Genomic DNA, 24,692 nt, shown 5'->3' on the forward strand with positions numbered 1-24,692 from the left:
GCAATACTCATATCAGATAAAATAGACTTTCAAATAAAGGATGTGAAAAGAGACAAAGAAGGACACTACATAATGATCAAAGGATCAATCCAAGAAGAAGATATAACAATTATAAATATATATGCACCCAACATAGGAGCACCGCAATATGTACGGCAAACACTAACGAGTATGAAAGAGGAAATTAATAGTAACACAATAATAGTGGGAGACTTTAATACCCCACTCACAACTATGGATAGATCAACTAAACAGAAAATTAACAAGGAAACACAAACCTTAAATGACACAATGGACCAGCTAGACCTAATTGATATCTATAGGACATTTCACCCCAAAACAATCAACTTCACCTTTTTCTCAAGTACACAAGGAACCTTCTCCAGAATAGATCACATCCTGGGCCATAAATCTGGTCTTGGAAAATTCAAAAAAATTGAAATCATTCCAGTCATCTTTTCTGACCACAGTGCAGTAAGATTAGATCTCAATTACAGGAAAAAAATTGTTAAAAATTCAAACATATGGAGGCTAAATAACACGCTTCTGAATAACCAACAAATCATAGAAGAAATCAAAAAGGAAATCAAAATATGTATAGAAATGAATGAAAATGAAAACACAACAACCCAAAACCTATGGGAAACTGTAAAAGCAGTGCTAAGGAGAAGGTTCATAGCATTATAGGCTTACATCAAGAAACAAGAAAAAAGTCAAATAAATAACCTAACTCTACACCTAAAGCAATTAGAAAAGGAAGAAATGAAGAACCCCAGGGTTAGCAGAAGGAAAGAAATCTTAAAAGTTAGGGCAGAAATAAATGCAATAGAAACTAAAGAGACCATAGCAAAAATCAACAAAGCTAAAAGCTGGTTTTTTGAAAAAATAAACAAAATTGACAAACCATTAGCAAGACTCATTAAGAAACAAAGAGAGAAGAACCAAATTAACAAAATTAGAAATGAAAATGGAGAGATCACAACAGACAACACTGAAATACAAAGGATCATAAGAGACTACTACTAGCAGCTCTATGCCAATAAGATGGACAACTTGGATGAAATGGACAAATTCTTAGAAAAGTATAACTTTCCAAAACTGAACCAGGAAGAAATAGAAGATCTTAACAGACCCATCACAAGCAAGGAAATTGAAACTGTAATCAAAAATCTTCCAGCAAACAAAAGCCCAGGACCAGATGGCTTCACAGCTGAATTCTACCAAAAATTTAGAGAAGAGCTAACACCTATCTTACTCAAACTCTTCCAGAAAATTGCAGATGAAGGTAAACTCCCAAACTCATTCTATGAGGCCACCATCACCCTAATTCCAAAACCAGACAAAGATGCCACAAAAAAAGAAAACTACAGGCCAGTATCACTGATGAACATAGATGCAAAAATCCTTAACAAAATTCTAGCAAACAGAATCCAACAACATATTAAAAAAATCGTACACCATGACCAAGTGGGCTTTATCCCAGCAATGCAAGGATTCTTTAATATCCGCAAATCAATGTGATACACCACATTAACAAATTGAAAGATAAAAACCATATGATTATCTCAATAGATGCAGAGAAAGCCTTTGACAAAATTCAACACTCATTTATGATTAAAACTCTCCAGAAAGCAGGCATAGAAGGAACATACCTCAACATAATAAAAGCTATATATGACAAACCCACAGCAAGCATCACCCTCAATGGTGAAAAATTGAAAGCATTTCCCCTGAAATCAGGAACACGACAAGGGTGCCTACTCTCACCACTACTATTCAACATAGTGTTGGAAGTTTTGGCCACAGCAATCAGAGCAGAAAAAGAAGTAAAAGGAATCCAGATAGGAAAAGAAGAAGTGAAACTCTCACTGTTTGCAGATGACATGATCCTCTACATAGAAAACCCTAAAGACTCTTCCAGAAAATTACTAGAGCTAATCAATGAATATAGTAAAGTTGCAGGATATAAAATTAACACACAGAAATCCCTTGCATTCCTATATACTAACAATGAAAAAACAGAAAGAGAAATTAAGGAAACAATACCATTCACCACTGCAACAAAAAGAATAAAATACTTAGGAGTATATCTACCTAAAGAAACAAAAGACCTATACATAGAAAACTATAAAACACTGATGAAAGAAATCAAAGAGGACACAAACAGATGGAGAAACAGACCGTGTTCATGGATTGGAAGAATCAATTGTCAAAATGGCTATTCTACCCAAAGCAATCTATAGATTCAATGCAATCCCTATCAAGCTACCAAAGTATTTTTCACAGAACTAGAAGAAATAATTTCAAAATTTGTATGGAAATACAAAAAACCTCGAATAGCCAAAGTAATCTTGAGAAAGAAGAATGGAACTGGAGGAATCAACCTGCCTGACTTCAGACTCTACTACAAAGCCACAGTCATCAAGACAGTATGGTACTGGCACAAAGACAGAAATATAGATCAATGGAACAGAATAGAAAGCCCAGAGATAAATCCACGAACCTATGGACACCTTATCTTTGACAAAGGAGGCAAGGATATACAATGGAAAAAAGACAACCTCTTCAACAAGTGGTGCTGGGAAAACTGGTCAACCACTTGCAAAGAATGAAACTAGAACACTTTCTAACACCATACACAAAAATAAACTCAAAATGGATTAAAGATCTAAATGTAAGACCAGAAACTATAAAACTCCTAGAGGAGAACATAGGCAAAACACTCTCCAACATAAATCACAGCAAGATCCTCTATGACTCACCTCCCAGAATATTGGAAATAAAAGCAAAACTAAACAAATGGGACCTAATGAAACTTAAAAGCTTTTGCACTACAAAGGAAACTATAAGTAAGGTGAAAAGACAGCCGTCAGATTGGGAGAAAATAATAGCAAATGAAGAAACAGACAAAGGATTAATCTCAAAAATATACAAGCAACTCCTGCAGCTCAATTCCAGAAAAATAAATGACCCAATCAAAAAATGGGCCAAAGAACTAAACAGACATTTCTCCAAAGAAGACATACAGATGGCTAACAAACACATGAAAAGATGCTCAACATCACTCATTATTAGAGAAATGCAAATCAAAACCACAATGAGGTACCATTACACGCCAGTCAGGATGGCTGCTATCCAAAAGTCTACAAGCAATAAATGCTGGAGAGGGTGTGGAGAAAAGGGAACCCTCTTACACTGTTGGTGGGAATGCAAAGTAGTACAGCCACTATGGAAAACAGTGTGGACATTTCTTAAAAAATTGGAAATAGAACTGCCATATGACCCAGCAATCCCACTTCTGGGTCATACACACTGAGGAAACCAGATCTGAAAGAGACACGTGCACCCCAATGTTCATCGCAGCACTGTTTATAATAGCCAGGACATGGAAGCAACCTAGATGCCCATCAGCAGATGAATGGATAAGGAAGCTGTGGTACATATACACCATGGAATATTACTCAGCTGTTAAAAAGAATACATTTGAACCAGTTCTAATGAGATGGATGAAACTGGAGCCCATTATACAGAGTGAAGTAAGCCTGAAAGATAAAGAACATTACAGCATACTAACACATATATATGGAATTTAGAAAGATGGTAACGATAACCCTATATGCAAAACAGAAAAAGAGACACAGAAGTACAGAACAGACTTTTGAACTCTGTGGGAGAAAGTGAGGGGGGATGTTTCAAAAAACAGCTTGTATATTATCTATGTTGAAACAGATCACCAGCCCAGGTTGGATGCATGAGACAAGTGCTTGGGCCTGGTGGACTGGGAAGACCCAGAGGAATCGGGTGGAGAGGGAGGTGGGAGGGGGGATCAGGATGGGGAATGTGTGTAACTCTATGGCTGATTCATATCAATGTACGACAAAACCCACTGAAATGTTGTGAAGTAATTAGCCTCCAACTAAAAAAAAAAAAGAGTCGGACACAACTTACCAACTAAACAACAACTTATAAATAAAAACAGAAAGCAAAAGATTCATCAGGACTTGAGGGAAGCCTCTAATATGCAAGAAGACATCAAAAAAACAAACAAAAAAAGCAACTTAAAGGATAAACAAAGGAGAATCAAAATGCACCCCCCAAAACTATTAATATCCTCAGTGATAGAAAAAAAATTATTGCTTCATGAAATAAGAAAGGAATACTATATAAAAAAAGAAAATTAAAAAAGGACTCTAAAATTTTTAAAAAATGGTAGCAGAAATTAAAACCACAAGAAGAACAGAAAATAAAACCAAAGTAATCTCTTAGAACACAAAGCCTAAGTAAACAAGGAAAGATATGGAAAAGGAGAAAAATAACAAGGATCTGTCCAGGAGGCTCAAATTCTATTAATAAGAATTCCAGAAACACATAACAGAAAAACAAGGAAATATTCTGTCAAGAAAATACTTTATTAAGGAAATAAACCAATAACATTTCCCAGAATTGAAAATGCCTTTTTATGGAGGAAATGGTAACCCACTTCAGTACTCTTGCCTAGAAATTTCCATGGATGAAGGAGCCGGGTGGGCTACAGTTCATGGGGTCGCAAAGAGTCAGACACAGCTGAGTGACTTCACTTCACTTAAGACCAGAAACCATAAAACTCTTAGAGGAAAACATAGGCAGAACACTGGATGACATACATAAATCAAAACAAGACCCTCAATGACCCACCTCCTAGAATAATGGAAATAAAAACAAAATAAACAAGTGGGACTTGATTAAACTTAAAAGCTGTTGTACAGCAAAGGAAACTATAAGCAAGATGAAAAGACAACTCTCCGAATGGGAGAAAATAATGGCAAATGAAACAACTGACAAAGGATTAGTATCCAAAATATATAAGTAGCTCATACAACTCAATACCAGAAAAACTAACAACACAGTCAAAAAGTGGGAAAAAGATCTAAACAGATATTTATCCAAAGAAGGCATACAGATGGCTAATAAACACATGAAAATATGGAAAAAAAAAAAAAAAAAGCCTTTTTAGACTGCTGCTGTTGCTGCGTCGCTTCAGTCGTGTCTGACTGTGCAACCCAATAGATGGCAGCCCACCGCCCCTGGGATTCTCCAGGCAAGAACACTGGAGTGGGTTGCCATTTCCTTCTCCAATGCATGACAGTGAAAAGGGAAAGTGAAGTCGCTCATTCGAGTCCGACTCTTAGCGACCCCATGGACCACAGCCTACCAGGCTCCTCCACCCATTAGATTTTCCAGGCAAGAGTACTGGAGTGGGTTGCCATTGCCTTAGAGACCACCAACTCGGTGGATAAACCCACAACAGAAGAAGAAACTAAGAAATTTCAGAACAAAGAGGAGACCTTACAACAGTCCAGAGGGAAAAAACAAGATCCAAAGCATCAGAAGTCAGAAAGGCATCTGGACCTCTCAGTAACAAGGGGAGCACCTCATCCATAAAAATTAAAATTCTGTAAGAAAATTTACAACCTAGAACTTGATACTGACATGATATCAATCAAGTACGAAGCTATATTTCTACGTATATAAGATCTCAAAATATTAACAGTCCACTCACTGTTTTTAGTGAGCTTTTAGACACTTTGCCGCACCAAAAGTGAAGTGAAGTGAAAGTCAGTCAGTCATGTCCGACTCTTTGCGACCCTATGGACTATACAGTCCGTGGAATTCTCCCGGCCAGAACACTGGAGTGGGTAGCCTTTCCCTTCTCCAGCCGCACCAAAAAGAAGGGAGTAAATCGAGAGAGAGGACATGAGATCCAAGAAAGAGGAAATCCAACCCAAAAGCCACGAAAGGGGAATCGGCAGAATGAAGGCAAAGGGAGATCCCAAACAGCTATACAGCAAGCCTTGGGTAACATCAGCCAACGGACTGGAGCAGATAAGAAAGCTCCAACAGACAGTGTTCAAGAAGATAAAGTGACAGAATCCGAAATGTATTTCAAGGTTAACTAGGGAAGTGTTTGGGGGTTAAAAAAAAAGTACTGAGTACACAGAAAACAAAACAAAATATTTCCAGACATAGCAAGAAGCTGTTCAGGAAAGAAAACAAAATTACAGTATATTCATGGCTCAACTATCAACAGTGTTTGTTTATATAGGGTTAACTATATTTAGAAGCTGGTAGGATGGAAGGATGTATATATAAGATGGAATGTATACAGATATAGATATACTTGGGGATACCATGGGAGTGATACCCTCTTCTTCCATAATAAGAATAGTTAATGCCTAAAGTGAAAAAAAAAATCAGTATGTAACAATATAAACTAGTTTGAGATAAATTAAAAATTAAGACAATCAGGTAAAAGAGTTCAAATGGGTGTATCCAGAAACAGGAAAAGAGGGATGGTTTTTCTGACAAGTCTTATAGAACTATTTGATTCTACTGAATGAAATTGTCATGTACATGCATAATACTGATAAAAATCAAAACTAAATTTTAAGAAGTTTAAAAGCTTAATAAAAAAAATAGTTCAAATGCTTGCTAAAACATGGCAGTAAAATGAGTCATGTACAGAAATGTTAATAAACTATCTTTAAAATCTACACATCATGTGCAATATATTTCTGACTCCAACACTATTTACAGTACACTATAGACAAGGAACCCCAAAGAGATGGGAACACCAGACCACCTTACTTGTCTCCTGAGAAGCCTGTTTGAGGGTCAAGAAGCAAAAGTTAGAACCAGACATGGAACAACAGACTGGTTCCAAACGGGGAAAGGAGTACGACAAGGCTGTATGTTGTCATCCTGCTTATTTAACTTATATGCAGAGCACATCATGTGAAACGCTGGGCTGGAAGAATCACAAGCTGGAACAAGACTGCCAGAGAAATATCAAACACCTCAGATACGCAGATGATACAACTCTAATGACAAAAAGTGAAAAGGTACTCGGATCACAAAGAGTCGGACACAACTAAGCGACTGAACTGAACTAAGAGGAACCAAAAAGCCTCTTGATGACGGTGAAAAATGAGAGTAAAAAAGCTGGCTTAAAATTCAAAATTCAAAACACTAAGATCATGGCATCTGGTCCTATCACTTCACGGCAAATAGAAGGAGAAAAAATGGAAACAATGGCAAATTTTAATTTCTTGAGCTCCAAAATCATTACAGACAGTGATCCCAGTCATGAAATTAAAAGATGCTTGCTCCTGGAAGGAAAGCTATCACAAACTTAGACAGCATATTAAAAACGAGACATCACTTGGCTGACAAAGGTCCAGACAGTCAAAGCTATGGTAGCCATGTACAGATGTGAGAGTAGAACCATAAAGAAGACTGAGCACCTAAAGAAGTGAGGCTTTCAAATTCATGGTGCTGGAAGACTCTTAGGAGTCCCTTGAACTGCAAGGAGATCAAATCAGTCAATCCTAAAGGAAATCAACCCTGAATATTTTTTGGAAGGACTGATGCTGAAGCTGAAGCTCCAATACTCTGGCCACCTGATGCAAAGAGGCGACTCAATGGAAAAGACCCTGAAGCTAAGGAAGACTGAGGGCAGGAAGAGTAGGGGATGACAGAGGGTGAGATGGTTGGATGGCATCACTGGCTCAATGGACATGAATCTGAGCAAATTCCAGGATACAGTAGAAGACAGAGGAGCCTGGTGTGCTGCAGTCCATGGGGTCACAAAGAGTTGGAAATGACTGTGCAACTGAACAACAAATAGACAAGGAAACCAAAATCACCTTCCTAGGGGCAGACTTCTACCTGGTAGAAGCTACTGGTAGCTACTGCTACCATCCTTAGCTCTATCATCAAAATCGTTTCACAAAAACATTCACCTTAGAAACTTTGTCAGACTCAATCAGTTTGATATGCCAATGGCCCCTGAGGAAACCCAAAGTCATCAGTTAAATATATATCAAGATGAGATTTGTAAAAGCAGCATGCAGCACAGGGCAGTATGAAAATACTGCCAGCTGACTGACCTATGGCCCTGGAATCAGAGTACCTGTACTACTTAGTGAGAGACCTTGACTTAGTTACTTATTACTGAGCCTCTCAGGAGCTTTATCTGCATCATCTGAAAATGAAGGAAGCATTATGTTGCAGAGTTGTTTTGAGGATTAGAAATCAGTAAGTTAATACTAATGCAATGCCTGGCACAAGCATCAATAAAAGCCATCAAGGGACTTCCCTGGTGGTCCAGTGGTTAAAAGTTCTCCTTTCAATGCAGGGGTGCAGCTTGACCCTAGCTTGATCCTTGGTTGAGGAGCTAGGGTCCCACATTCCTCACAGCCAAAAAACCAAAACACAGAACAGAAGCAGTGTTGTAACAAATTCAAAGACATCAAAAAAATATGTATTTAAAAATATTTTTTAAAGCCATCTACCATTATTATTTATGTTGAGCATTATCTACTTCAAATGGCATAGGAGAAACCTTGATTTTGCAACTGGGTACGCTAGGCCGTAATCCCTAATTTGCCTTGTATTGGTTAGGTGACTTTGAGAAAGTTACTTAATCATTCTGACTGCAAAAAAGGAGAAGTCATATCGCCTACCAAGAGGGATGGTTCATCTGAAAACCAAACTATATGCACAGAAATAAAGAGCATAGGAGACTCAAGAGGAAGGGACATACGTATACCTATGGCTGATTCATGTTGATATACAGCAGAAACCAGCATAATATTTAAAGCAATTATTCTTCAATTAAAAATAGATTAATTAAAAAAAAGAAATACAGAGCATAAGCTGGTGTACAGTGCTCAATAATTGATGGCAGTTAAACATACGTGTACCATCTCTTTAACTATGGCAGTGATGGTCCATCATAGACATAAGCTGAGTTATGGCTACATATTATCCTTTTATGATAAGCAACTGCAAAAATGGGAAATCTATAATATCAAAAAATACCAGTAGTTAAGACACTTAGAATTCTTGGTATCATCGAGAATTTGTTTATATAATTGACTAAGTGTAGCCATGGAAAGCAAAAGATCTTAGTCTTAACTGATTTTTCTAAAAATAAGATGTGGGAACAAAATCTTTTCCATTTCTAAAAGTCACTAAATATAAATTACTTCCCAGAGATTTGATCTCATTCTTACCAATTTCACAAGTCACCATAAATCTTTTCAAACACCATTAAGAAGAAACACTGAATGTTGTCAAATATAAAACTGTTCTTTTAGAACTAAGGAAATAAGGCACAAAAGTGCAGTGATTTTGCCCAACTTACATACTCCAGATCACAAGCATAACTGAATTCTTCCATAAAGGCACTTGGATAAAGTATTTCTTTCATCAAGACTGTTTCATTCTTCCCTTCTGCTCAAAAGCAAGGATTTCCATCTTTCAGATCACCAATGGTTTAAGCATGAGCTTACGGTACCCAAACAGAACAATCACAATTCCTCTAAATGAAGACTAAAAACAAAAGAAGTCCGGGCACGGAAGAATTGATGTTTTTGAACTGCAGTGCTGGAGAAGACTCTTGAGAGTCCCTTAGACCGCAAGGAGATCAAACCAGTCAATCCTAAAGGAAATCAACCCTGAATATTCATCGGAAGGACGGATGCTGAAGCTGAAGCTCCAATACTTTGGCCATCTGATGCAAAGAGCTGACTCGTTAGATAAGACCCTGATGCTGGGAAATATTAAAGGCAGGAGGAAAAGGGGACGACAGAGGATGAGATGGTTGGATGGCATCACTGACTCAATGGACAGGAGTCTGAGCAAGCTCCGGGAGATGCAGGACAGGGAAGCAAGGCGTGCCACAGTCCATGAGGTCGCAAAGAGTCAGACATGACTGAGCGACTGAACAACAAAAAACAAGAAAGGACTCATGGATAGTAGGAGGCCAGGAAAGTCCCTGTGGGACATAATACATTGATGCAGGCAAACCCGGGAACCAAAGGCAGACAAGAACTGTATTGTACAAGAAAGGTACAATTAAAAAAAAAAGCCCCTTTAATCCTAATATTGCCAACTACAAAAGTTACATTTCATAATATCTGAGATTCAGCTATACTCCCCAGTACCTGGAAAGGGCTTCAACCACGGCCACTTAAAGCTAAGAGCATGCGTGCATGCTAAGACATTTCAGTTGTGTGTGACTCTTTGTAACCCCATGGATGGCAGTCTGCCAGACTCCTCTGTCCATGGGATTATCCAAGGAAGAATACTGGAGGGGGTTGCCATGCGCTCCTCCAGGTAATCTTCCCAACCCAGGGATTGAACCTGTGTTTCCTAAACTGCAGTCAGATTCTTCACCGCTGAGCCACCAGGGAAGCACAAAACTGAGAGAGAGTAACACAAATGAGTGAAAACCATCCAAGAGAAGAGAAAAAACACATAAAACTAAATGCAAGATTCCTTTCCCTTCTCCCCAGTTTCTTTATGAACTAAGTGAAATGTGAATATCAGAACTGCCATGAAAAAAAAGAACAAATTAATTAAAACCAACATGGTTTCTCACACATAATATTATTCAAAGTATTTATTGATAAAATGATGGTTTTCTGAATTTTCGTAACATATAACTTACTTGTGCTTACCACAGTTTGACTAGTAAGTGCTCAAAAACAATAAGCATATCAGAAAGGAATATTCCTCAGAGTCACTAGCAATTAGACACAAAACTACTTCTTCATAGTTCAGGGGAAAGACTCTCACTTTGAAATAATCCAGAAAGAAAAACCCTGGCAGAGCTCTCTATCAGATTTCATAAGAAAGGTAATAAATGCATTGAGAGTAATAAGTGAAAAGCAGTTTTACATCTACCTCCAGAATCTATAGGTCATTTTTACAATATGCCACCTGTTTCCTGAAGATGTTGATTACGTGCATTAAATTATCAGCTGCTTATCTGCATTAAAATATCATAAAGATAACTAAGAAACAGGAAATTCAATTGGAGTTAAATATCTCATTCTGTAATAAAATCCACCTCTATGGATAATTCGTGCTTATATTGGAGAAAAGTAGTATTTTCCTGTATGCAACGTGCTCAGGCATGTACGACTCCTTACCGCCCCAGGACTGTAACCCTCCAAGCTCCTTGGTCTATGGGATTTTCCTGGCAAGCACACTAGAATGGGTTGCCGTTTTCTCCTCCAGAGGATCTTCTTGACCCAGGTATTGAACCTGCGTCTCCTGCATTGGTAGGCGGGTTCTTTACCACTGAGACATATGGGAATAATTACATTCTATAGTTACTTTTCACATGACTATTAATTTTTAAATTTCACTTATTAAAAAAACCTGCATTCTAAATTTCAACATAAAAGATGTTACTTTCACCTTTTAAGATGAAGAGTAAAAAGCTTGATGACAATAAAAGCAAGCAGCCTAAGTATGCCATTAGAAATAAAGACGACAAGCAAATCAATAACAAAAAAAAAAAAACCCAGTCAAAAATGGCCAAAGGATTTCTCCTCTTGCCCCCCTGCCAAGGTAAATCGGTTCCTAGAAGCTCACGGTCATCCGGATAAATGATCTGGAAGTTCTTGACCGAGGCCCGCGTGACCCGACCATGAAAATTGAGCACATAGGCGCCGCAAAAAAAAAAAAAAAAAAAAAAATGGGCAAAGACCTAAAGACAGTTCCCCAAAGAATACATACAGATGGCTGACTAAGCACATGAAAAGATACCCAACATCACTAATTATTCAGTTCAGTTCAGTTCAGCTGCTCAGTCTTGTCCGACTCTTTGCGACTCCATGGACTGCAGCACGCCAGCCTTCCCTGTCCATCACCAATTCCCAGAGCTTGCTCAAACTTACGTCTATTGAGTCGGTGATGCCATCCAACCGTCTCATCCTCCATTGTCCTCTTCTCCTCCTGCCTTCAACCTTTCCCAGCATCAGGGTCTTTTCCAATAAGTCGGTTCTTCATATCAGATGGCCAAAGTACTGGAGCTTCAGCTTCACCATCAGTCCTTCCAATGAATGTTCAGGGCTGATTTCCCTTAGGATTGACTGGTTGGATCTCCCTGCTGTCCAAAGGACTCTCAAGAGTCTTCCCCAGCACCACAATTCAAAAGTATCAATTCTTCTGCGCTCAGCCTTCTTTATGGCCCAACTCACACCCATACATGACTACTGGATGTACACATATATGAAGGCCAAGAAGTTCTCATGATTAGGATTCTCAGTGGTGTGATGGTGGGAGGGGATGCAGGGATTCGAGCACTCGCATACACTGCTATTGGAACACACTTTACAGTGGCAGGCAGAGAACGTGCCTGGCATACCTAAGTCTTTGAAAGGATAAGACAACCACATCTCTATACAAAATTGTAAAATAAAGATTCAATAAATGAGTGCTTCAGATCTTTCTGTATATAATAGTCACCTATTTCCATTTCTCCAAAAGTCTCTGGAAGGGGAAAATTAGAGCAGAATAAAGGAGAAATCACTCATACCTCCACCTACCACCATGAAAACACTTGAAAAATTTTTTTTACTTCTAATTTATCTTTCCTTCCACCTCCCCTGTCCCATCCCTTTTGGTAAGAGTAAGTTTGTCTTCTAAGTCTGTGAGTCTGTTTTGTACATAAGTTTACTTGTATCATATTTTAGATTCCACATGTAATTGATAACATATATTAAAAAACGTGACCAAGTATCAAATATGTAACAGGTACATATTTGTACATATCAAATATGTAACAGGTACAGCTAAATGATAAGAGATTTTAAAATGACTTTTGAAACTGCTGCATCCTCAAAGAGGTCACATACTCTGATGAGGAAGAAAGGCCTGAAAACTGACAAGTATAATAACATCTTTTTGATACGAGCTATAACAAGGACTGTGGAGGAGGACACTGACATGACATCTAACAAATTGGGAAGGAAGCACAAGTCAGAGAAAACGAGTTGGCTCCAAAAAGAATCAGCCTGCCAATGCAGCAGACAGGAGACACAGCTCGATCCCTGGGTGGGTAAGATCCCCTGGAGGAGGAAATAGCAGCCCACTCCAGTATTTTTGCCTAGTAAGTACAGTCCGTGGAGTCACAAAGAGTTGGACATGCCTGAGCATGCACGCATGCCTGAACTAAAGAAACAGGGGTGGGATGGAGAAGGGCAGTCCAGCCAGAACAACAGGAACGACATTTTACAAAGGTAGGCTGGCTTGGGAGAAATGTCTGTTGAAAGAAGTGGGAATAAAGGGGTAAATGGGCTGTGGGGTGGGGAGATGGGGAGGGAATCGAGTGGGCAGGGGGTGGAGGGGTAGACAAGGCAGGAAGGAGCAGAGGAGACTGGAGTGGTAAACAAACACCATTATCATGAGGGCCCTCTATTCCTTGGGACTTTGCCAACCCCTTTCAGCCCATTCCAATCTCTACTTGAGATGCCCAAGTGAACTGCAGAAAAAAACTGGGTCAAAGGATTCCAGCCACCTCCTTTCCACTAAAAAAACACAATGTGGGACTTCCCTGGTAGTTCAGTGGTTAAGATAACGTGCTTGAAATGTGGCGAGGTGTGGGTTCAATCCCTGGTGGGGAACTAAGATCCCACACGTTGCAAAGCCAAAAAAACAGAAAAGAACACACAGACACACACACACCCATCCTCCCCACCATGCCACGGAATTCCCTGGAGGTCCAGTGGTTAGGCTCACTTTCCCTGCCACGGCCTGGGCTCAATCCTTGCAGAACAGCCAAAACAAAAACAAAAAATGTGATGCTAGAATGGAGCAATAGAAGCAGCAGTGCCTAAACTAAGCAAAATGGTCCCTCAAACCCATTCTCATAGGAACGGCCTCTGCTTAAAAATACAGAAGCACGTATCTGCAAAACTTCTGCAGCACATACATACCAGACCCATCTAAAAAAAAAAATTTTAGCCACCATGCAGCATGCAGGATCTTAGTTCCCCAGCCAGGGACGGAACCCTCACTCCCTTCACTGGAAGTGCTGAGTCTTAACCACTGGACCACTAGGAAGCCCCAACTTTTATAAATGCTTCTCTATTTCACACAAGGATGTTTGTACACTCAATGGGACATTAATAATAATCTCAATAATCTTTAACCTTCATTAACCAATGGATTTCAAACCAATGAATTAAAAATAAAAAATTATTGAAGAGCACATCCATGTTAACATGCCAGTCTCCAATTTTAAGATTCCTGAGAACAGAGACCACATTTTATTTATTTCTGAACCCCTACCTTTCTTCTCCTGCCACTAGCAGCTAATAACACTCTGCTTTTACACAGGAGATGTCAACAAATATTTATTGTAATATTCAGTAATACTATGCTAAGATAGCTAAAAAAAATCTGAATTCAAAAAGAGTTTACATACTGGCTTGGGAATTTCATGAGCAAGGATAGCACTGTTTGTATAGGACTCTCTGGTTGTTGAAAACCTCCATATACACTCTCTCATTTAATTCTCACATTTACCCAATGGCACAGGCATTTCCCTCGCCCAGTAAACAGAGAAAACAGAAGAAATTAAGTGATGTGCCCAAGGTCACATGGCCAGTGACAGATCAAAGACTCTTAAAACCCAGGTCTCCTCACTCACAAGCCACTGTTCTATGACAACCTTCAGTTAATCAAAAATATTTATATACTGAGGACACACTTGCCAAGCAAGTACATGCCAAGCATGTACTAACATGCTGGGAAATAAAACAGTGAACAAACCTTACGAAACTTACAGTCTAGGAAAGAGGAAAAGACCTTAAATAATAATTATAAATAATTATAAGTGTATAAAGACAACCAGAGAATTTAACCTTGAGGACTGTTAAAGAAAAAAAAAATATTCACTGACATTTGTTAAAAATGGTAAGGCAGATTTTACTCAGGAACAACCAGGTAGGTATAGGGGCCACTGCAGTGGGATTTTACAGTAGGAGAGACAGACTGAGTTCAACTCCAAATACAGCACTGGTAAGGCGAGCGGGAATTTATAACCAAGGAGCAGGGTGCAGGGGTGAACAAAAAAACTACCAAGACAATGTATCAGGGGAGCGGGGCTGGGTCGGGGGGCGGTCCTGGTTACACTGACCTTACAGGATTCTTAACAGTCTGTGGGTCGCAAAGAGTCGGACAAGGCTGAGCGACTGAACTGAACTGAACAGGATTCTTGTTGAACACAGGCCAACATGATCAGACATCACCTGAGGGATGGTGGTGGATGAGGAAGCAGATCAGATCCTGAGGGTGGTAGGGGATTCTAGTGAAACTGACCAGCAGGGTTCTTACTAAAGCTAGATTTTTTACAAGGAAGTGCGCAGATAGGCCTAGGAGAAGGTTCAAGACCTGACCAAAGTGTGGTCAAGTAAAGAATCTTTGTCAGGGCCTCGCAGAATCTCTCAAGGACAGAGGTAGTGTTAAGCTGAACACCAAAGAATTTTCTTCTTTATTTTGAATCATTTAACTTAATATACAGACAAACTCCACTTTCTATTGTCTAAAACTTCTCAAACTTGAAGGTGCTTTTTAAAATCACTAAGTGATCCAAAGATCCACACTTTGTCTAAAGTAGACTTCTCAAGAGTTATATATAGATATTGATCCCCTCAGCCCAGGAGGAGATCCTAGCCTTCTGTCACCTGAGGGTCAAGAGTAACCTTTTGTCCCAATGGTGCTAAATGACAGTGATACTTTCTTTTAAATATTGAATGACAAAAAAAGGTAAAGGTATCTCTAGAACCTAGTTGTTATTTGACAATACAGTCCCATCACCTCATAAACATGCTCCCACTTGAGCAAAAGCTAAAATTAGTACAGTTCAACTGAGGAACACTTTCCCAATGTCTAGCCACTTAGAATTGTATTTTTTGGTATAGTTTGGCTCTCACTATAATCTGAAACAAAAATTCTTTTCTTTAAATTTCAGTTCTTGATAAATTGCCATTTCTCAAATTAAAAGCTTGAAAAGGTTAAGAAAGGATTGATTTAAAGGTTGAGCAGTCTGACAGATAAAGACTCCTTTGGGAGTCCTTACAAATAGGGTGAAGACACGAGCATCAGTACCCCAAACAATGCTGTGCTCCAGTTGAGAGACTTCAGTTTTGACAAATCGGTTTGTTGTTCACTGGCTCAAAAGTGCAATTTCTAAGAGTTGAAACTAAGAGAACCAGCTGAACCTTTGGCAGGGTTTGAGGAAGGGCTAAGGAGAATGGAGCCAGGCATATGTGAGTAAAACCTATAACCAATGGGGAGTTTTTAAACAAAGAGCTACTTCAGTAGTTAAATCTAATGCTACAGGCCACCAGCAGACAGATTCTCTAAAGAGGGGGTCATGCTGCTGCCCATCTGTCTGGAATATGATCTGGGCGTCGAGACTCCAGAAAAGTTGTCATAAAAGAGTTTGACTCCTCCTACTTCTACTTTATTCTATGTTCATACTGAATAATAAGAAAGTATTTAAGTTAAACCCATTAACTATCCCTACAAAGAAACACACAAAAATTAATACCCAATACTACAACTACTAAACTATTCTCATCAAATTTCAATTTGAGAACAGGAGAACTTAGGCAAAAAGATAAAAACAATAGTAGCAATAAAATAAGACCCAGTCTTTCCACTGCAAATAATAATAATAAGGCCATCTGGCTAAGAGGTTCTTAGACTATTACCCAAATATGTTTATTTACCTTCAAACTCCTGCTTTTAAGTTCTAATTTCAGAAAATCAAAGTAGCACTAATACATATGATAATAAACTTATAGAAATTGGCTCTGATTTAGTAATCAGAAATGATGACTATGTTTATAAAAAACAAGAACAGCTACAAGCAACCATCACACTGTTAAGATGCTGACAACAAACTAGATATCACTGCTACATGGAACTACAATTTATTGAGCTAGAACTTTTACATTCAGGATAAACTATCCTCCCAACATGTCTGAGGTATCAGTCTTAAACACAGGATCCATGGGGAAATAGATTACCATCACACTCATACCATACACAACGGAGTATCAGACTGCTTTCACCCTTATTATGGCCGAAGTGGGGGCGCACAAGTGCTCAGGAGACGAGTAACGGAGGCTGGAGGACAGCTGGAGGCCAAGCTACAAGAGAGGTGTCAGGCAGAGTTAGGAGAATCGCTTCAGACAGAGGTCTGAACAACTGAGTATGCTGAGTGTAAGAGCCACGCTCCTCACTGACAGAGGAGGAAGTGAAAAACGTATAAAGGGATGAGACTCTGAGGAACCTCACGCTCAGAACTGCAAGTGTTAGTGTGAACTCATTCAACACAGATGAACAGACATCAAAAAAGTATTTGGAAAAAAAAAAGTATTTGGATTTAAATTCGTGTGGGTATGGGTTTTTCTAGCATTGTCCAGTGAGAGGGCCGGGAGCAGCAAAACATCTGCAGTAATGAGGACACCTATCACCTAAACTCTGGTTCCCAAATACTATCCACTGCTGGCTAGAACCAAGGGCCTCAGGGAAATGGTCAGTCCCAGGGTTGAGGCATGGAAAGTGTAAGATAAACCTGGAATGTCTGATGGTGCCAAAAGGAATGGAGTGCTCAGAGAAAGACAGAAACGAATCAAAGGGACCCAGAAGACAGCCTGAAGAGGACTCCCACTAGCCAAAACTGAGATAGCCTGAGCACCAAAATAAGCTATGGTCAAAATTAACTCACTAGATAAAACAGAAACCCATGAGCCCATGCTGATATTAAAAAATAAGCTAATTAATGGAAAGGATAAAGGCTCCCTAACAGTAAAAATGTCAAATAATAAACATAAAAGCAGTGATAGAATGAGAACATTGTCAAGCATCATAGTAATAATACAGAAAAGAAATTTCAACAGATATCAGAACTTGTAAGTGAAAATGGAATGAGGAAGGGGATAAGGTATATAGTCTCAAAATAGCTCCTAAAAAATATTAATTATAACCCTTTGGATTAAAGTCTGTCAGGCTCCTCTGTCCATGGGATTTTTCAGGCAAGAATTCTGCAGGGGTTTGCCATTTCCTCCTCCAGGCGATCTTCCCAACCAGGGGATCAAACCAGAGTCTCTTGTGTCTCCTGAATTGCAGGCAGACTCCTTATGCATAGAGCCATCAGGAAAGCCCTGCTTCAATACCTCCTAATCAAATATACAACTAAAGAGAATTATTACATGTGTTTTCATATATCCAAAACTCTAAAGGTACAAGAACTCTTCAACCACATCAAGAAAAAAAAAAACCATTAATGATAAAAGCAATCAAACAGTAATTATTTTGCACTCAGTAATGTAAAACAAATGCAACTCTGTATCAGATGGTAAAAGTAAACCAAGGCCAGCCAAGTAGTCACAATTCCCAAAACTATAGTTCTGAAAACATGACCAGACTGACTTCAATTCCCTCTGCAAAACAAGCATACCATATTTAATTGGGTTGACAAACAACAAAACTGTTATGTAACACTTGGTCAACCGACACTCAAAGTGATGCTGCAGTAACATACTGATGTAAAAAATTCACAAGTGAAAAACTTGATCTATGCACAGTAGAGATCCATTTGTATATTTTTAAATATATACCAGCAAAACATGATGGAAAAGATTAGGAAGTGATATCACAAAATACAATAGCTATCTCTGAAGGTAAATTATGAGAGATTTTGATTTTCTTCCTTTTCTTATCAGTATTTTGTGATTTCACCAAAATGTGTATTATTTCTACACTAAAAGTCAAAAATAATGTTAAAGTATTATTTAAATTTAAAGGTTTCTATTTTCTCTTCCACCATTACATTCTTGATGAACCTCAGAAAACAGTCCTAACAGTATGAGATATTAATACCTAGTAATAGAAAACTTCTCTGAAAAACAAGGCCCATCTGAATACCACCTTTTTATATAATTTTATCAATTATAGATAAGGTAGTATGAGGCAGGTTCTCTGGATTGAGACTGCCAGGATTCAAATTCCAGCTACCCCACGGACTGGCCACATAATTTTGAGCAAATTATTTAACCTCTCTGTCAGTTTCTTCATCCGTAAAAATGGGGTTCCTTTTGTTATTAAACTACTTATTTAAAGCACTTAGTGCCTGGTACATAGCACTTAGGTTATTTTACTCTGAATTTCTTTTATAGGTAAGGATGTTCAGGTACTAAAATCAGTTAAATCATCTGAATGAAAACAAAGATGCTGGGATTGGTGGGGTGGAGGGGTCTTTGAAAGAAAGGAGAGAAGAGAGAAGCAGAAGAGACAGATGGAGAGACAGATACTAACACAGCTGAAAACCTGGGTCCCCTTTCCTAAACTGCTCTTCTTTTGAAAACACAAATGGCAGTTGTCCACCATAATGCTTAATAAATATTTCTTTCCTTTCTTCCTTCCTTGCTCAACCTCTTTGTTTCTTCCTATACAGAAACAGGTTTGGCTTCTTCATTCACATTCCTAAACCACCCTTCCTATGAATTTCCATTTTAAAGTTAACTATATTTATTTTAACTCTGTTCCAACTGAGTAGTCTTACATTAGGAAATTACACCTTGGGGGGCTTTCCTGGTGGCTCAATCTGTAAAGAAACTGCCTGCTATGCAGGAGACCTGAGTTCAGTCCCTGGGTCTGAAAGATCCCCTGGAGAAGGAAATGGCAGCCCACTCTAGTATTCTTGCTTGGAGAACTCCATGGACAGAGGAGTCTGGTGGGTTACAGTCCAAGGGGTCACAAAGAGTCAGACACATCTGAGTGACTTTCACTTCATTTTTCCTAGTCAAATGTTTCAGTGGAATTACATGGCAGAAGAGACCTGTAGTCTAAAAATGCTAGAAACAAAGAGAACACACTATATCTTAATATTTGTTGAATGATACTGTTAAGAATTCACTCTGATCCTACATCTCCCTGAATTTTATACTCATAAAATGTCAGGATAGGAAAAGCCCTAAATCAAGAAACCTGTGTTCTGAATCTAACCAGGCCAATGGCGAGTAACCTGAAGTTGGGATTTTGCCACTTGAGCAAGATGAGGGGAGTAGGCTGTGTTACTGAAAGATCCCATCCAGGTCCCAAATTCTACAGCCTCTTGAACAAACCTGAACAAAATGGAGAATTCATGGGCAATTTCATGCCTCCCTGATGCTTCCTCTGACTGAAATCTCCCATTTCCCCTTTTAGAGAACTCCTGTTATACCTTCCATTCATCATTTCTTCCATGAAAGGACAGAACAAAATGCTCTGTTTTCTCTGGATCCCTGGGCTTGCATAGCATCTCTTACAGATGACTATTTATACACTATCTACCATTTCTGGAGTCTCACATCTTGCACAATGCCTAGCACACAGCAGGTGCTGAGGATGTGTTTAAAGATTTGAGTCTACAAAGTTAAATTAGGTTCCTGTAAAGTTTTTGTATGCACCATCTGGGAGTTTAGCTAAATTTGAAGACACACACAGGCCAATATGGAGCACAACCAAAGCTTTGTCCCAGTCAGATTCATATATGAAGTACAAATTTACTCTGAGCCATTTGTATAAAAGCTACACAAAGGTATCACTGCTGCAGAGTGTCTAAACACTTCCCCTGAGGATTACCTAAAATTACTTCACTTCCTATCTAAAACATCTTTATCAGGGACTTTGGCCCATGGCACTTACAACCTCCTACCATTCTATAAAAGGTACTGATGATCAGTGTTTATGGTCATTTACTAGAAAATAAGCTCCACTAAAGCAGGAATTTTCATGTTTTGTTCAGAAATGATTCCCAGTGCCTACACCAGTGCCTGCATATGAATGAGTTTTTTATATCGATAATTCTTTCCTTCTGTCTTACAGCCTGCAAAAGTTACGAGTCATCACCTTCATATGCTTATCTCACATTGCCCTATTTCCTCACCTTCATCCACTTATGGCAGCTTTACAAGCAAGCTTCCAAGAACTGGGGAAAATATTTGTATTTAACTCCTGAAGTGCAGCTTTTACTTTACTTTCTCTGCTTATCTGCTGGAACAGAAATAAAATCCAGGAAACTATATCAAATAATGAATAGATAATAACCAAAACTTTGTTCTTTCACTTCTGATAATTATCAATATTTCTCTACTTCATATTTTAAAACTACTAGTGGATGAAAATCAAAACCAAAAACATTAGATTAACTTTTTTGGACAGTCAAGCACGTGGACAAAGTACTTTGAGAATTAATTAACTGCTACATGTGACTTGACTGAAAAACTGTGTTCCAAATTCTTGTTGTTTAGAAGCTAATTTGCGTCAGACTCTATGTGACCACATGGACTATAGCCCGTCAGGCTCCTATGTCCACGGGATTTCCCAGGCAAGAATACTGGAGTGGATGGCCATTTCCTTCTCCAGGGGATCTTCTAGATAGAGGGATCAAACCCATGTTTTCTGCTTGGCAGGCGGATTCTTCACGACTGTGCCCCATGAAAAGCCCATGTACTATATACATTAGCTATGGCAAGATTCTTTTTTATGATCTATGTAGCTAATATGCTTCAGGAAAATGAACTGTCCACAGCATTTCTGTAATTATCAAATACTGAGCCACAGAAGAGTAGGATACTATTGTATTTATACTCAGAAAATACCACCAAAACTTTCTCTATCTCCTGGTTTCAGCCAAATATGGTTCTTGCCTGCTTCAGCCAATGTTAGCTATGAGTTCTCAGACACAAAGGCCCATCAGAAGCAGTCAAGGACATCATCTACACTGCTATCTCAAAGATGGCTTTTAAATTCTTGAAGAAATCAAACATCAGCAATGTAAAAAAAATACATAAGATGAAAAGTTTCAAGCTGAGATGTTTGGACATGTTGATTGAAACTAAAATAGGAAATGAAGATTTTTATGAAGTCACTCAGTCCTCTTATCTAGTACTACCTCGCTGACAAACTCAGAATCAACTTCCAGGATGAGCCTAAGAAAGACGTTTCACAAGCTCAAACGTGTTAAGGCAGGTTGACACAAGCCAGGCCCCTCACTACCCTGTGCATATCAGAAATACTAGCAAGTCTAACCTGCCTGTTAGCCTCTGTTATATCTCAGTTTTGCTTAAACATCCTAAAAAGGATTAATATTCTAGATATAAGCTTGTGAAAATAAGGGTGACTTAAATTCGCAGGATTCAGGTGCCAGTGTGATAATGAAAAATCATGGGAGGCAGGAAAAGAAAATTGGGACAAAAAAATAAACCTTTAAATGCTAATTTTCTCCACAACAGTAAAGGAGCACATGGGGCGGGTTTCAATCTCCGAATTTTTACTAGCTTTCTAACCACAGATTAAACAGAGGTGAATCACAACCAAGCCTTCAAAAGAGAAGTCCCCCAAGGCGTAAGGTCCTGTTTTCAGAGGACCCGAGGCTTGTCTGCGGCCACCATACTCCCATCCAGCCACCCCATCTTTCTGCCCATCCGCCTCAACTCGTCTGCAATAAACGATAAGTGAGGGAAATAATGACCAGCACTAAATGTGACGCGGAGTTGGCATTTACAAATGATTTGCAAAACAACTCCCCAGCGGACCTAATCAACCCAGGGCACACGACCAGACCCTATATGGTGGTTGTCTGGAAAGATAAAAGCCCGTGCTCTTCAGGGGAGCACGGGGAGAGGAGGGGCACCTCGAGAAAGCCAGGCGCTCCATCCCCAAGACCCCAGGCTGTCACCAGGGGATCCCGACCCGCCAGCAGCCGCGTTAAATGTGTTACAGCCACGAGACCTGTCGCCGCAACTTACCCACTCCTAAAACCTACGAGGGGAGTGAAAAGGATCCTAGGGGGACAGGTTAAAGCTCTATCTTCTGTGCTTGGGATCCAGGAAAAAGCAACGGACAGGGGAGATGGAAACAGGCGACCCTGCACGTCTCGGGGACTGGTCACGCGGAAGAGTGGGAGGTATCCCTGTAGAGCGTGCAAACAAACGCAGGAGAAGAGCGAGAGGAGAGGACGGGGTGGTGGAGAAACGCGGCCGCAGGCATCGATCGGGGTTGTCGGGACTCGGGGTCCGGGGATAAAGAGCTTCCTTGGGGGCTGGAGATTCCCCGCGTGCTCGAGGCCGGCCCGGGAGGCAGCAGCGGTCAGGCAGCGCAAGCGCTCGGGACAGGTTCCCGCAGACCTGCCCGGCGCAGGGCCAGGCGGGCGGGCGGGCGGGCGGGGGCCGCGGCCCAGGTCGCCTGAACAAAGCCGGCGCGCGCGGGGCCTGGCTACTCACAACAAGAAGCTCATGTCGGCCGCGGCTTGGGCTGCGGGCTCGGCGGTGGCGGGGCCTCGGGACGGCGGCGGCCAGGCCTGAAGAGCAAAGAAGAGGAGGAGAGGATGAGGAGGAGGCGGGGAGCGCCAGCTGCTCGGCGGCCGCAACTTGTTTGGCTTCGGTAGTTCCAATGGCTCGCAGAGGGGGCGGAAGTGGGAAGCGCACGGCTTGAATCACTCAATGGGAGGGGAAGGAAAAGAAGGCGGGGAAAGGGCCGCTCGCCTGCTCCCCGGAGAAGGGCCGCCGCGCAGCTCCCCCACCCCCTGGTCCCCAGCCCCTCGCTGCTCCCACCTTGTGAGCTCTCGCGAGAGCGGAGGACGCCCACCCCGCCCCTCCCGCTGCGATCCCCTGGTCCCCAACGTTCCCGACACCTAGGCAGCCGCAGACCACGCCCCGCCAGTGCGGGGTGGCTGCCCGGCCGGTCGAGGCCAGTCCACCCCGTTTGAGGTTGTGGAGGTGGCAGAGCGCTCTAAGCTGCTTAGCTGGGTGCCAGCGATCTGGAAGGAAGTTGGCTTCAACTCTGGGATGTCAGGGTCCTGCACTGAGGGATGGAATTGCCTGCAGAGTTCTGCCCACTGTGAGTGCCCAGATGAAAGGCTGTGGGGTCTGTCTGCTAAGTATGTAAAAACAGGAGTGAATTTCATCTGGTAGGAATGGTTTGGGTGTGGTTCCGCCCGAAGACAGGAAAGGATCCAAGTGGGTTGTTTTATGGGCATATTTAAAAGCCAGAAGTAGGAGATAGCCAGGGTCCAACATTGTCTCTGCAGGAGAGTGGGACTGTCATCAGAAGCTGGGAAATCTGCTGTGGTGACATACTCAAGGTATGTTGAGCAAATACTGTAGATTATAAAGCTCTGACCTGGGTGCCTTAACTATGTGAAATGCAAGTTCCTCTGTAAAGGGGACTGAATTCCTTCTAGCTTCTAGAATGTTTTGTACATCAGAGTGCTCAATGGCAATAATGTGCTTGAGCCGCATAAATGCTTAATGGATGTTGTAGACTGATAATCAGACTTCCACAGCATTATGAATTTGGGTATCCATTTATTTTACTGAAAGATGTCCATCTTCTTTGCTTACGAGATCCATCAAATCTAAGAGTAACTTTTCAAAGAGTTTGAACAAAACTTAAATTTTATATAGCTTGTAACCCACCTTGGGCTCTTAGGAGGACTTGAAGGAGATGCCAGTATGAAATGTGTTCTGTTGACTTTATGTACTATAAGTTTGGCATGTTGATAAAGCAAACCATTTTTAAAAACAAGAAAATATTAGTCTCAGTACTATCTGAGGAACAGCAGATGTCACTGGAATTATTTGAAAAGATTTAAAGGAAAAAATGCTGGAAAATAGGGAAAAGGAGGCATTATCTTACTATAACAAAAATAATGGATTTATGACATAAAAGCCCTGTGTTCTAGATTTTGATATGATACAGATTTACTATTCAATTCCTTAAGGGTCTTCTGAAAATAAGACTTGCACTACCAGATTAGGATATTATCTTTTACTTTGGGAAGAGTAAGTTTGTAAACCTAT

General features: G+C 40.2%; 1 protein-coding gene across 2 annotated transcripts in view; it reads right to left on the minus strand.

The window, feature by feature from the left end:
- The window catches only part of MOB1B (MOB kinase activator 1B), a 63,625-nt gene extending 40,338 nt beyond the window's left edge, over positions 1 to 23,287 (minus strand). The window contains exon 1 of one of the 2 annotated variants that reach the window (XM_061145827.1): positions 23,115 to 23,287. In XM_061145827.1, the coding sequence (XP_061001810.1) occupies positions 23,115 to 23,128 (14 nt within the window). In that variant the 5' untranslated portion in view covers positions 23,129 to 23,287. Of the gene's footprint in view, positions 1 to 11,729; positions 11,913 to 23,114 lie in introns of those variants that run through there. The other variant, XM_061145828.1, reaches the window with a different exon arrangement.
- Positions 23,288 to 24,692: the final 1,405 nt, after the last annotated feature.

Source organism: Dama dama, chromosome 6 (genome assembly GCF_033118175.1).
Source record: "Dama dama isolate Ldn47 chromosome 6, ASM3311817v1, whole genome shotgun sequence".
Taxonomy (NCBI): Eukaryota; Metazoa; Chordata; class Mammalia; order Artiodactyla; family Cervidae; genus Dama; species Dama dama.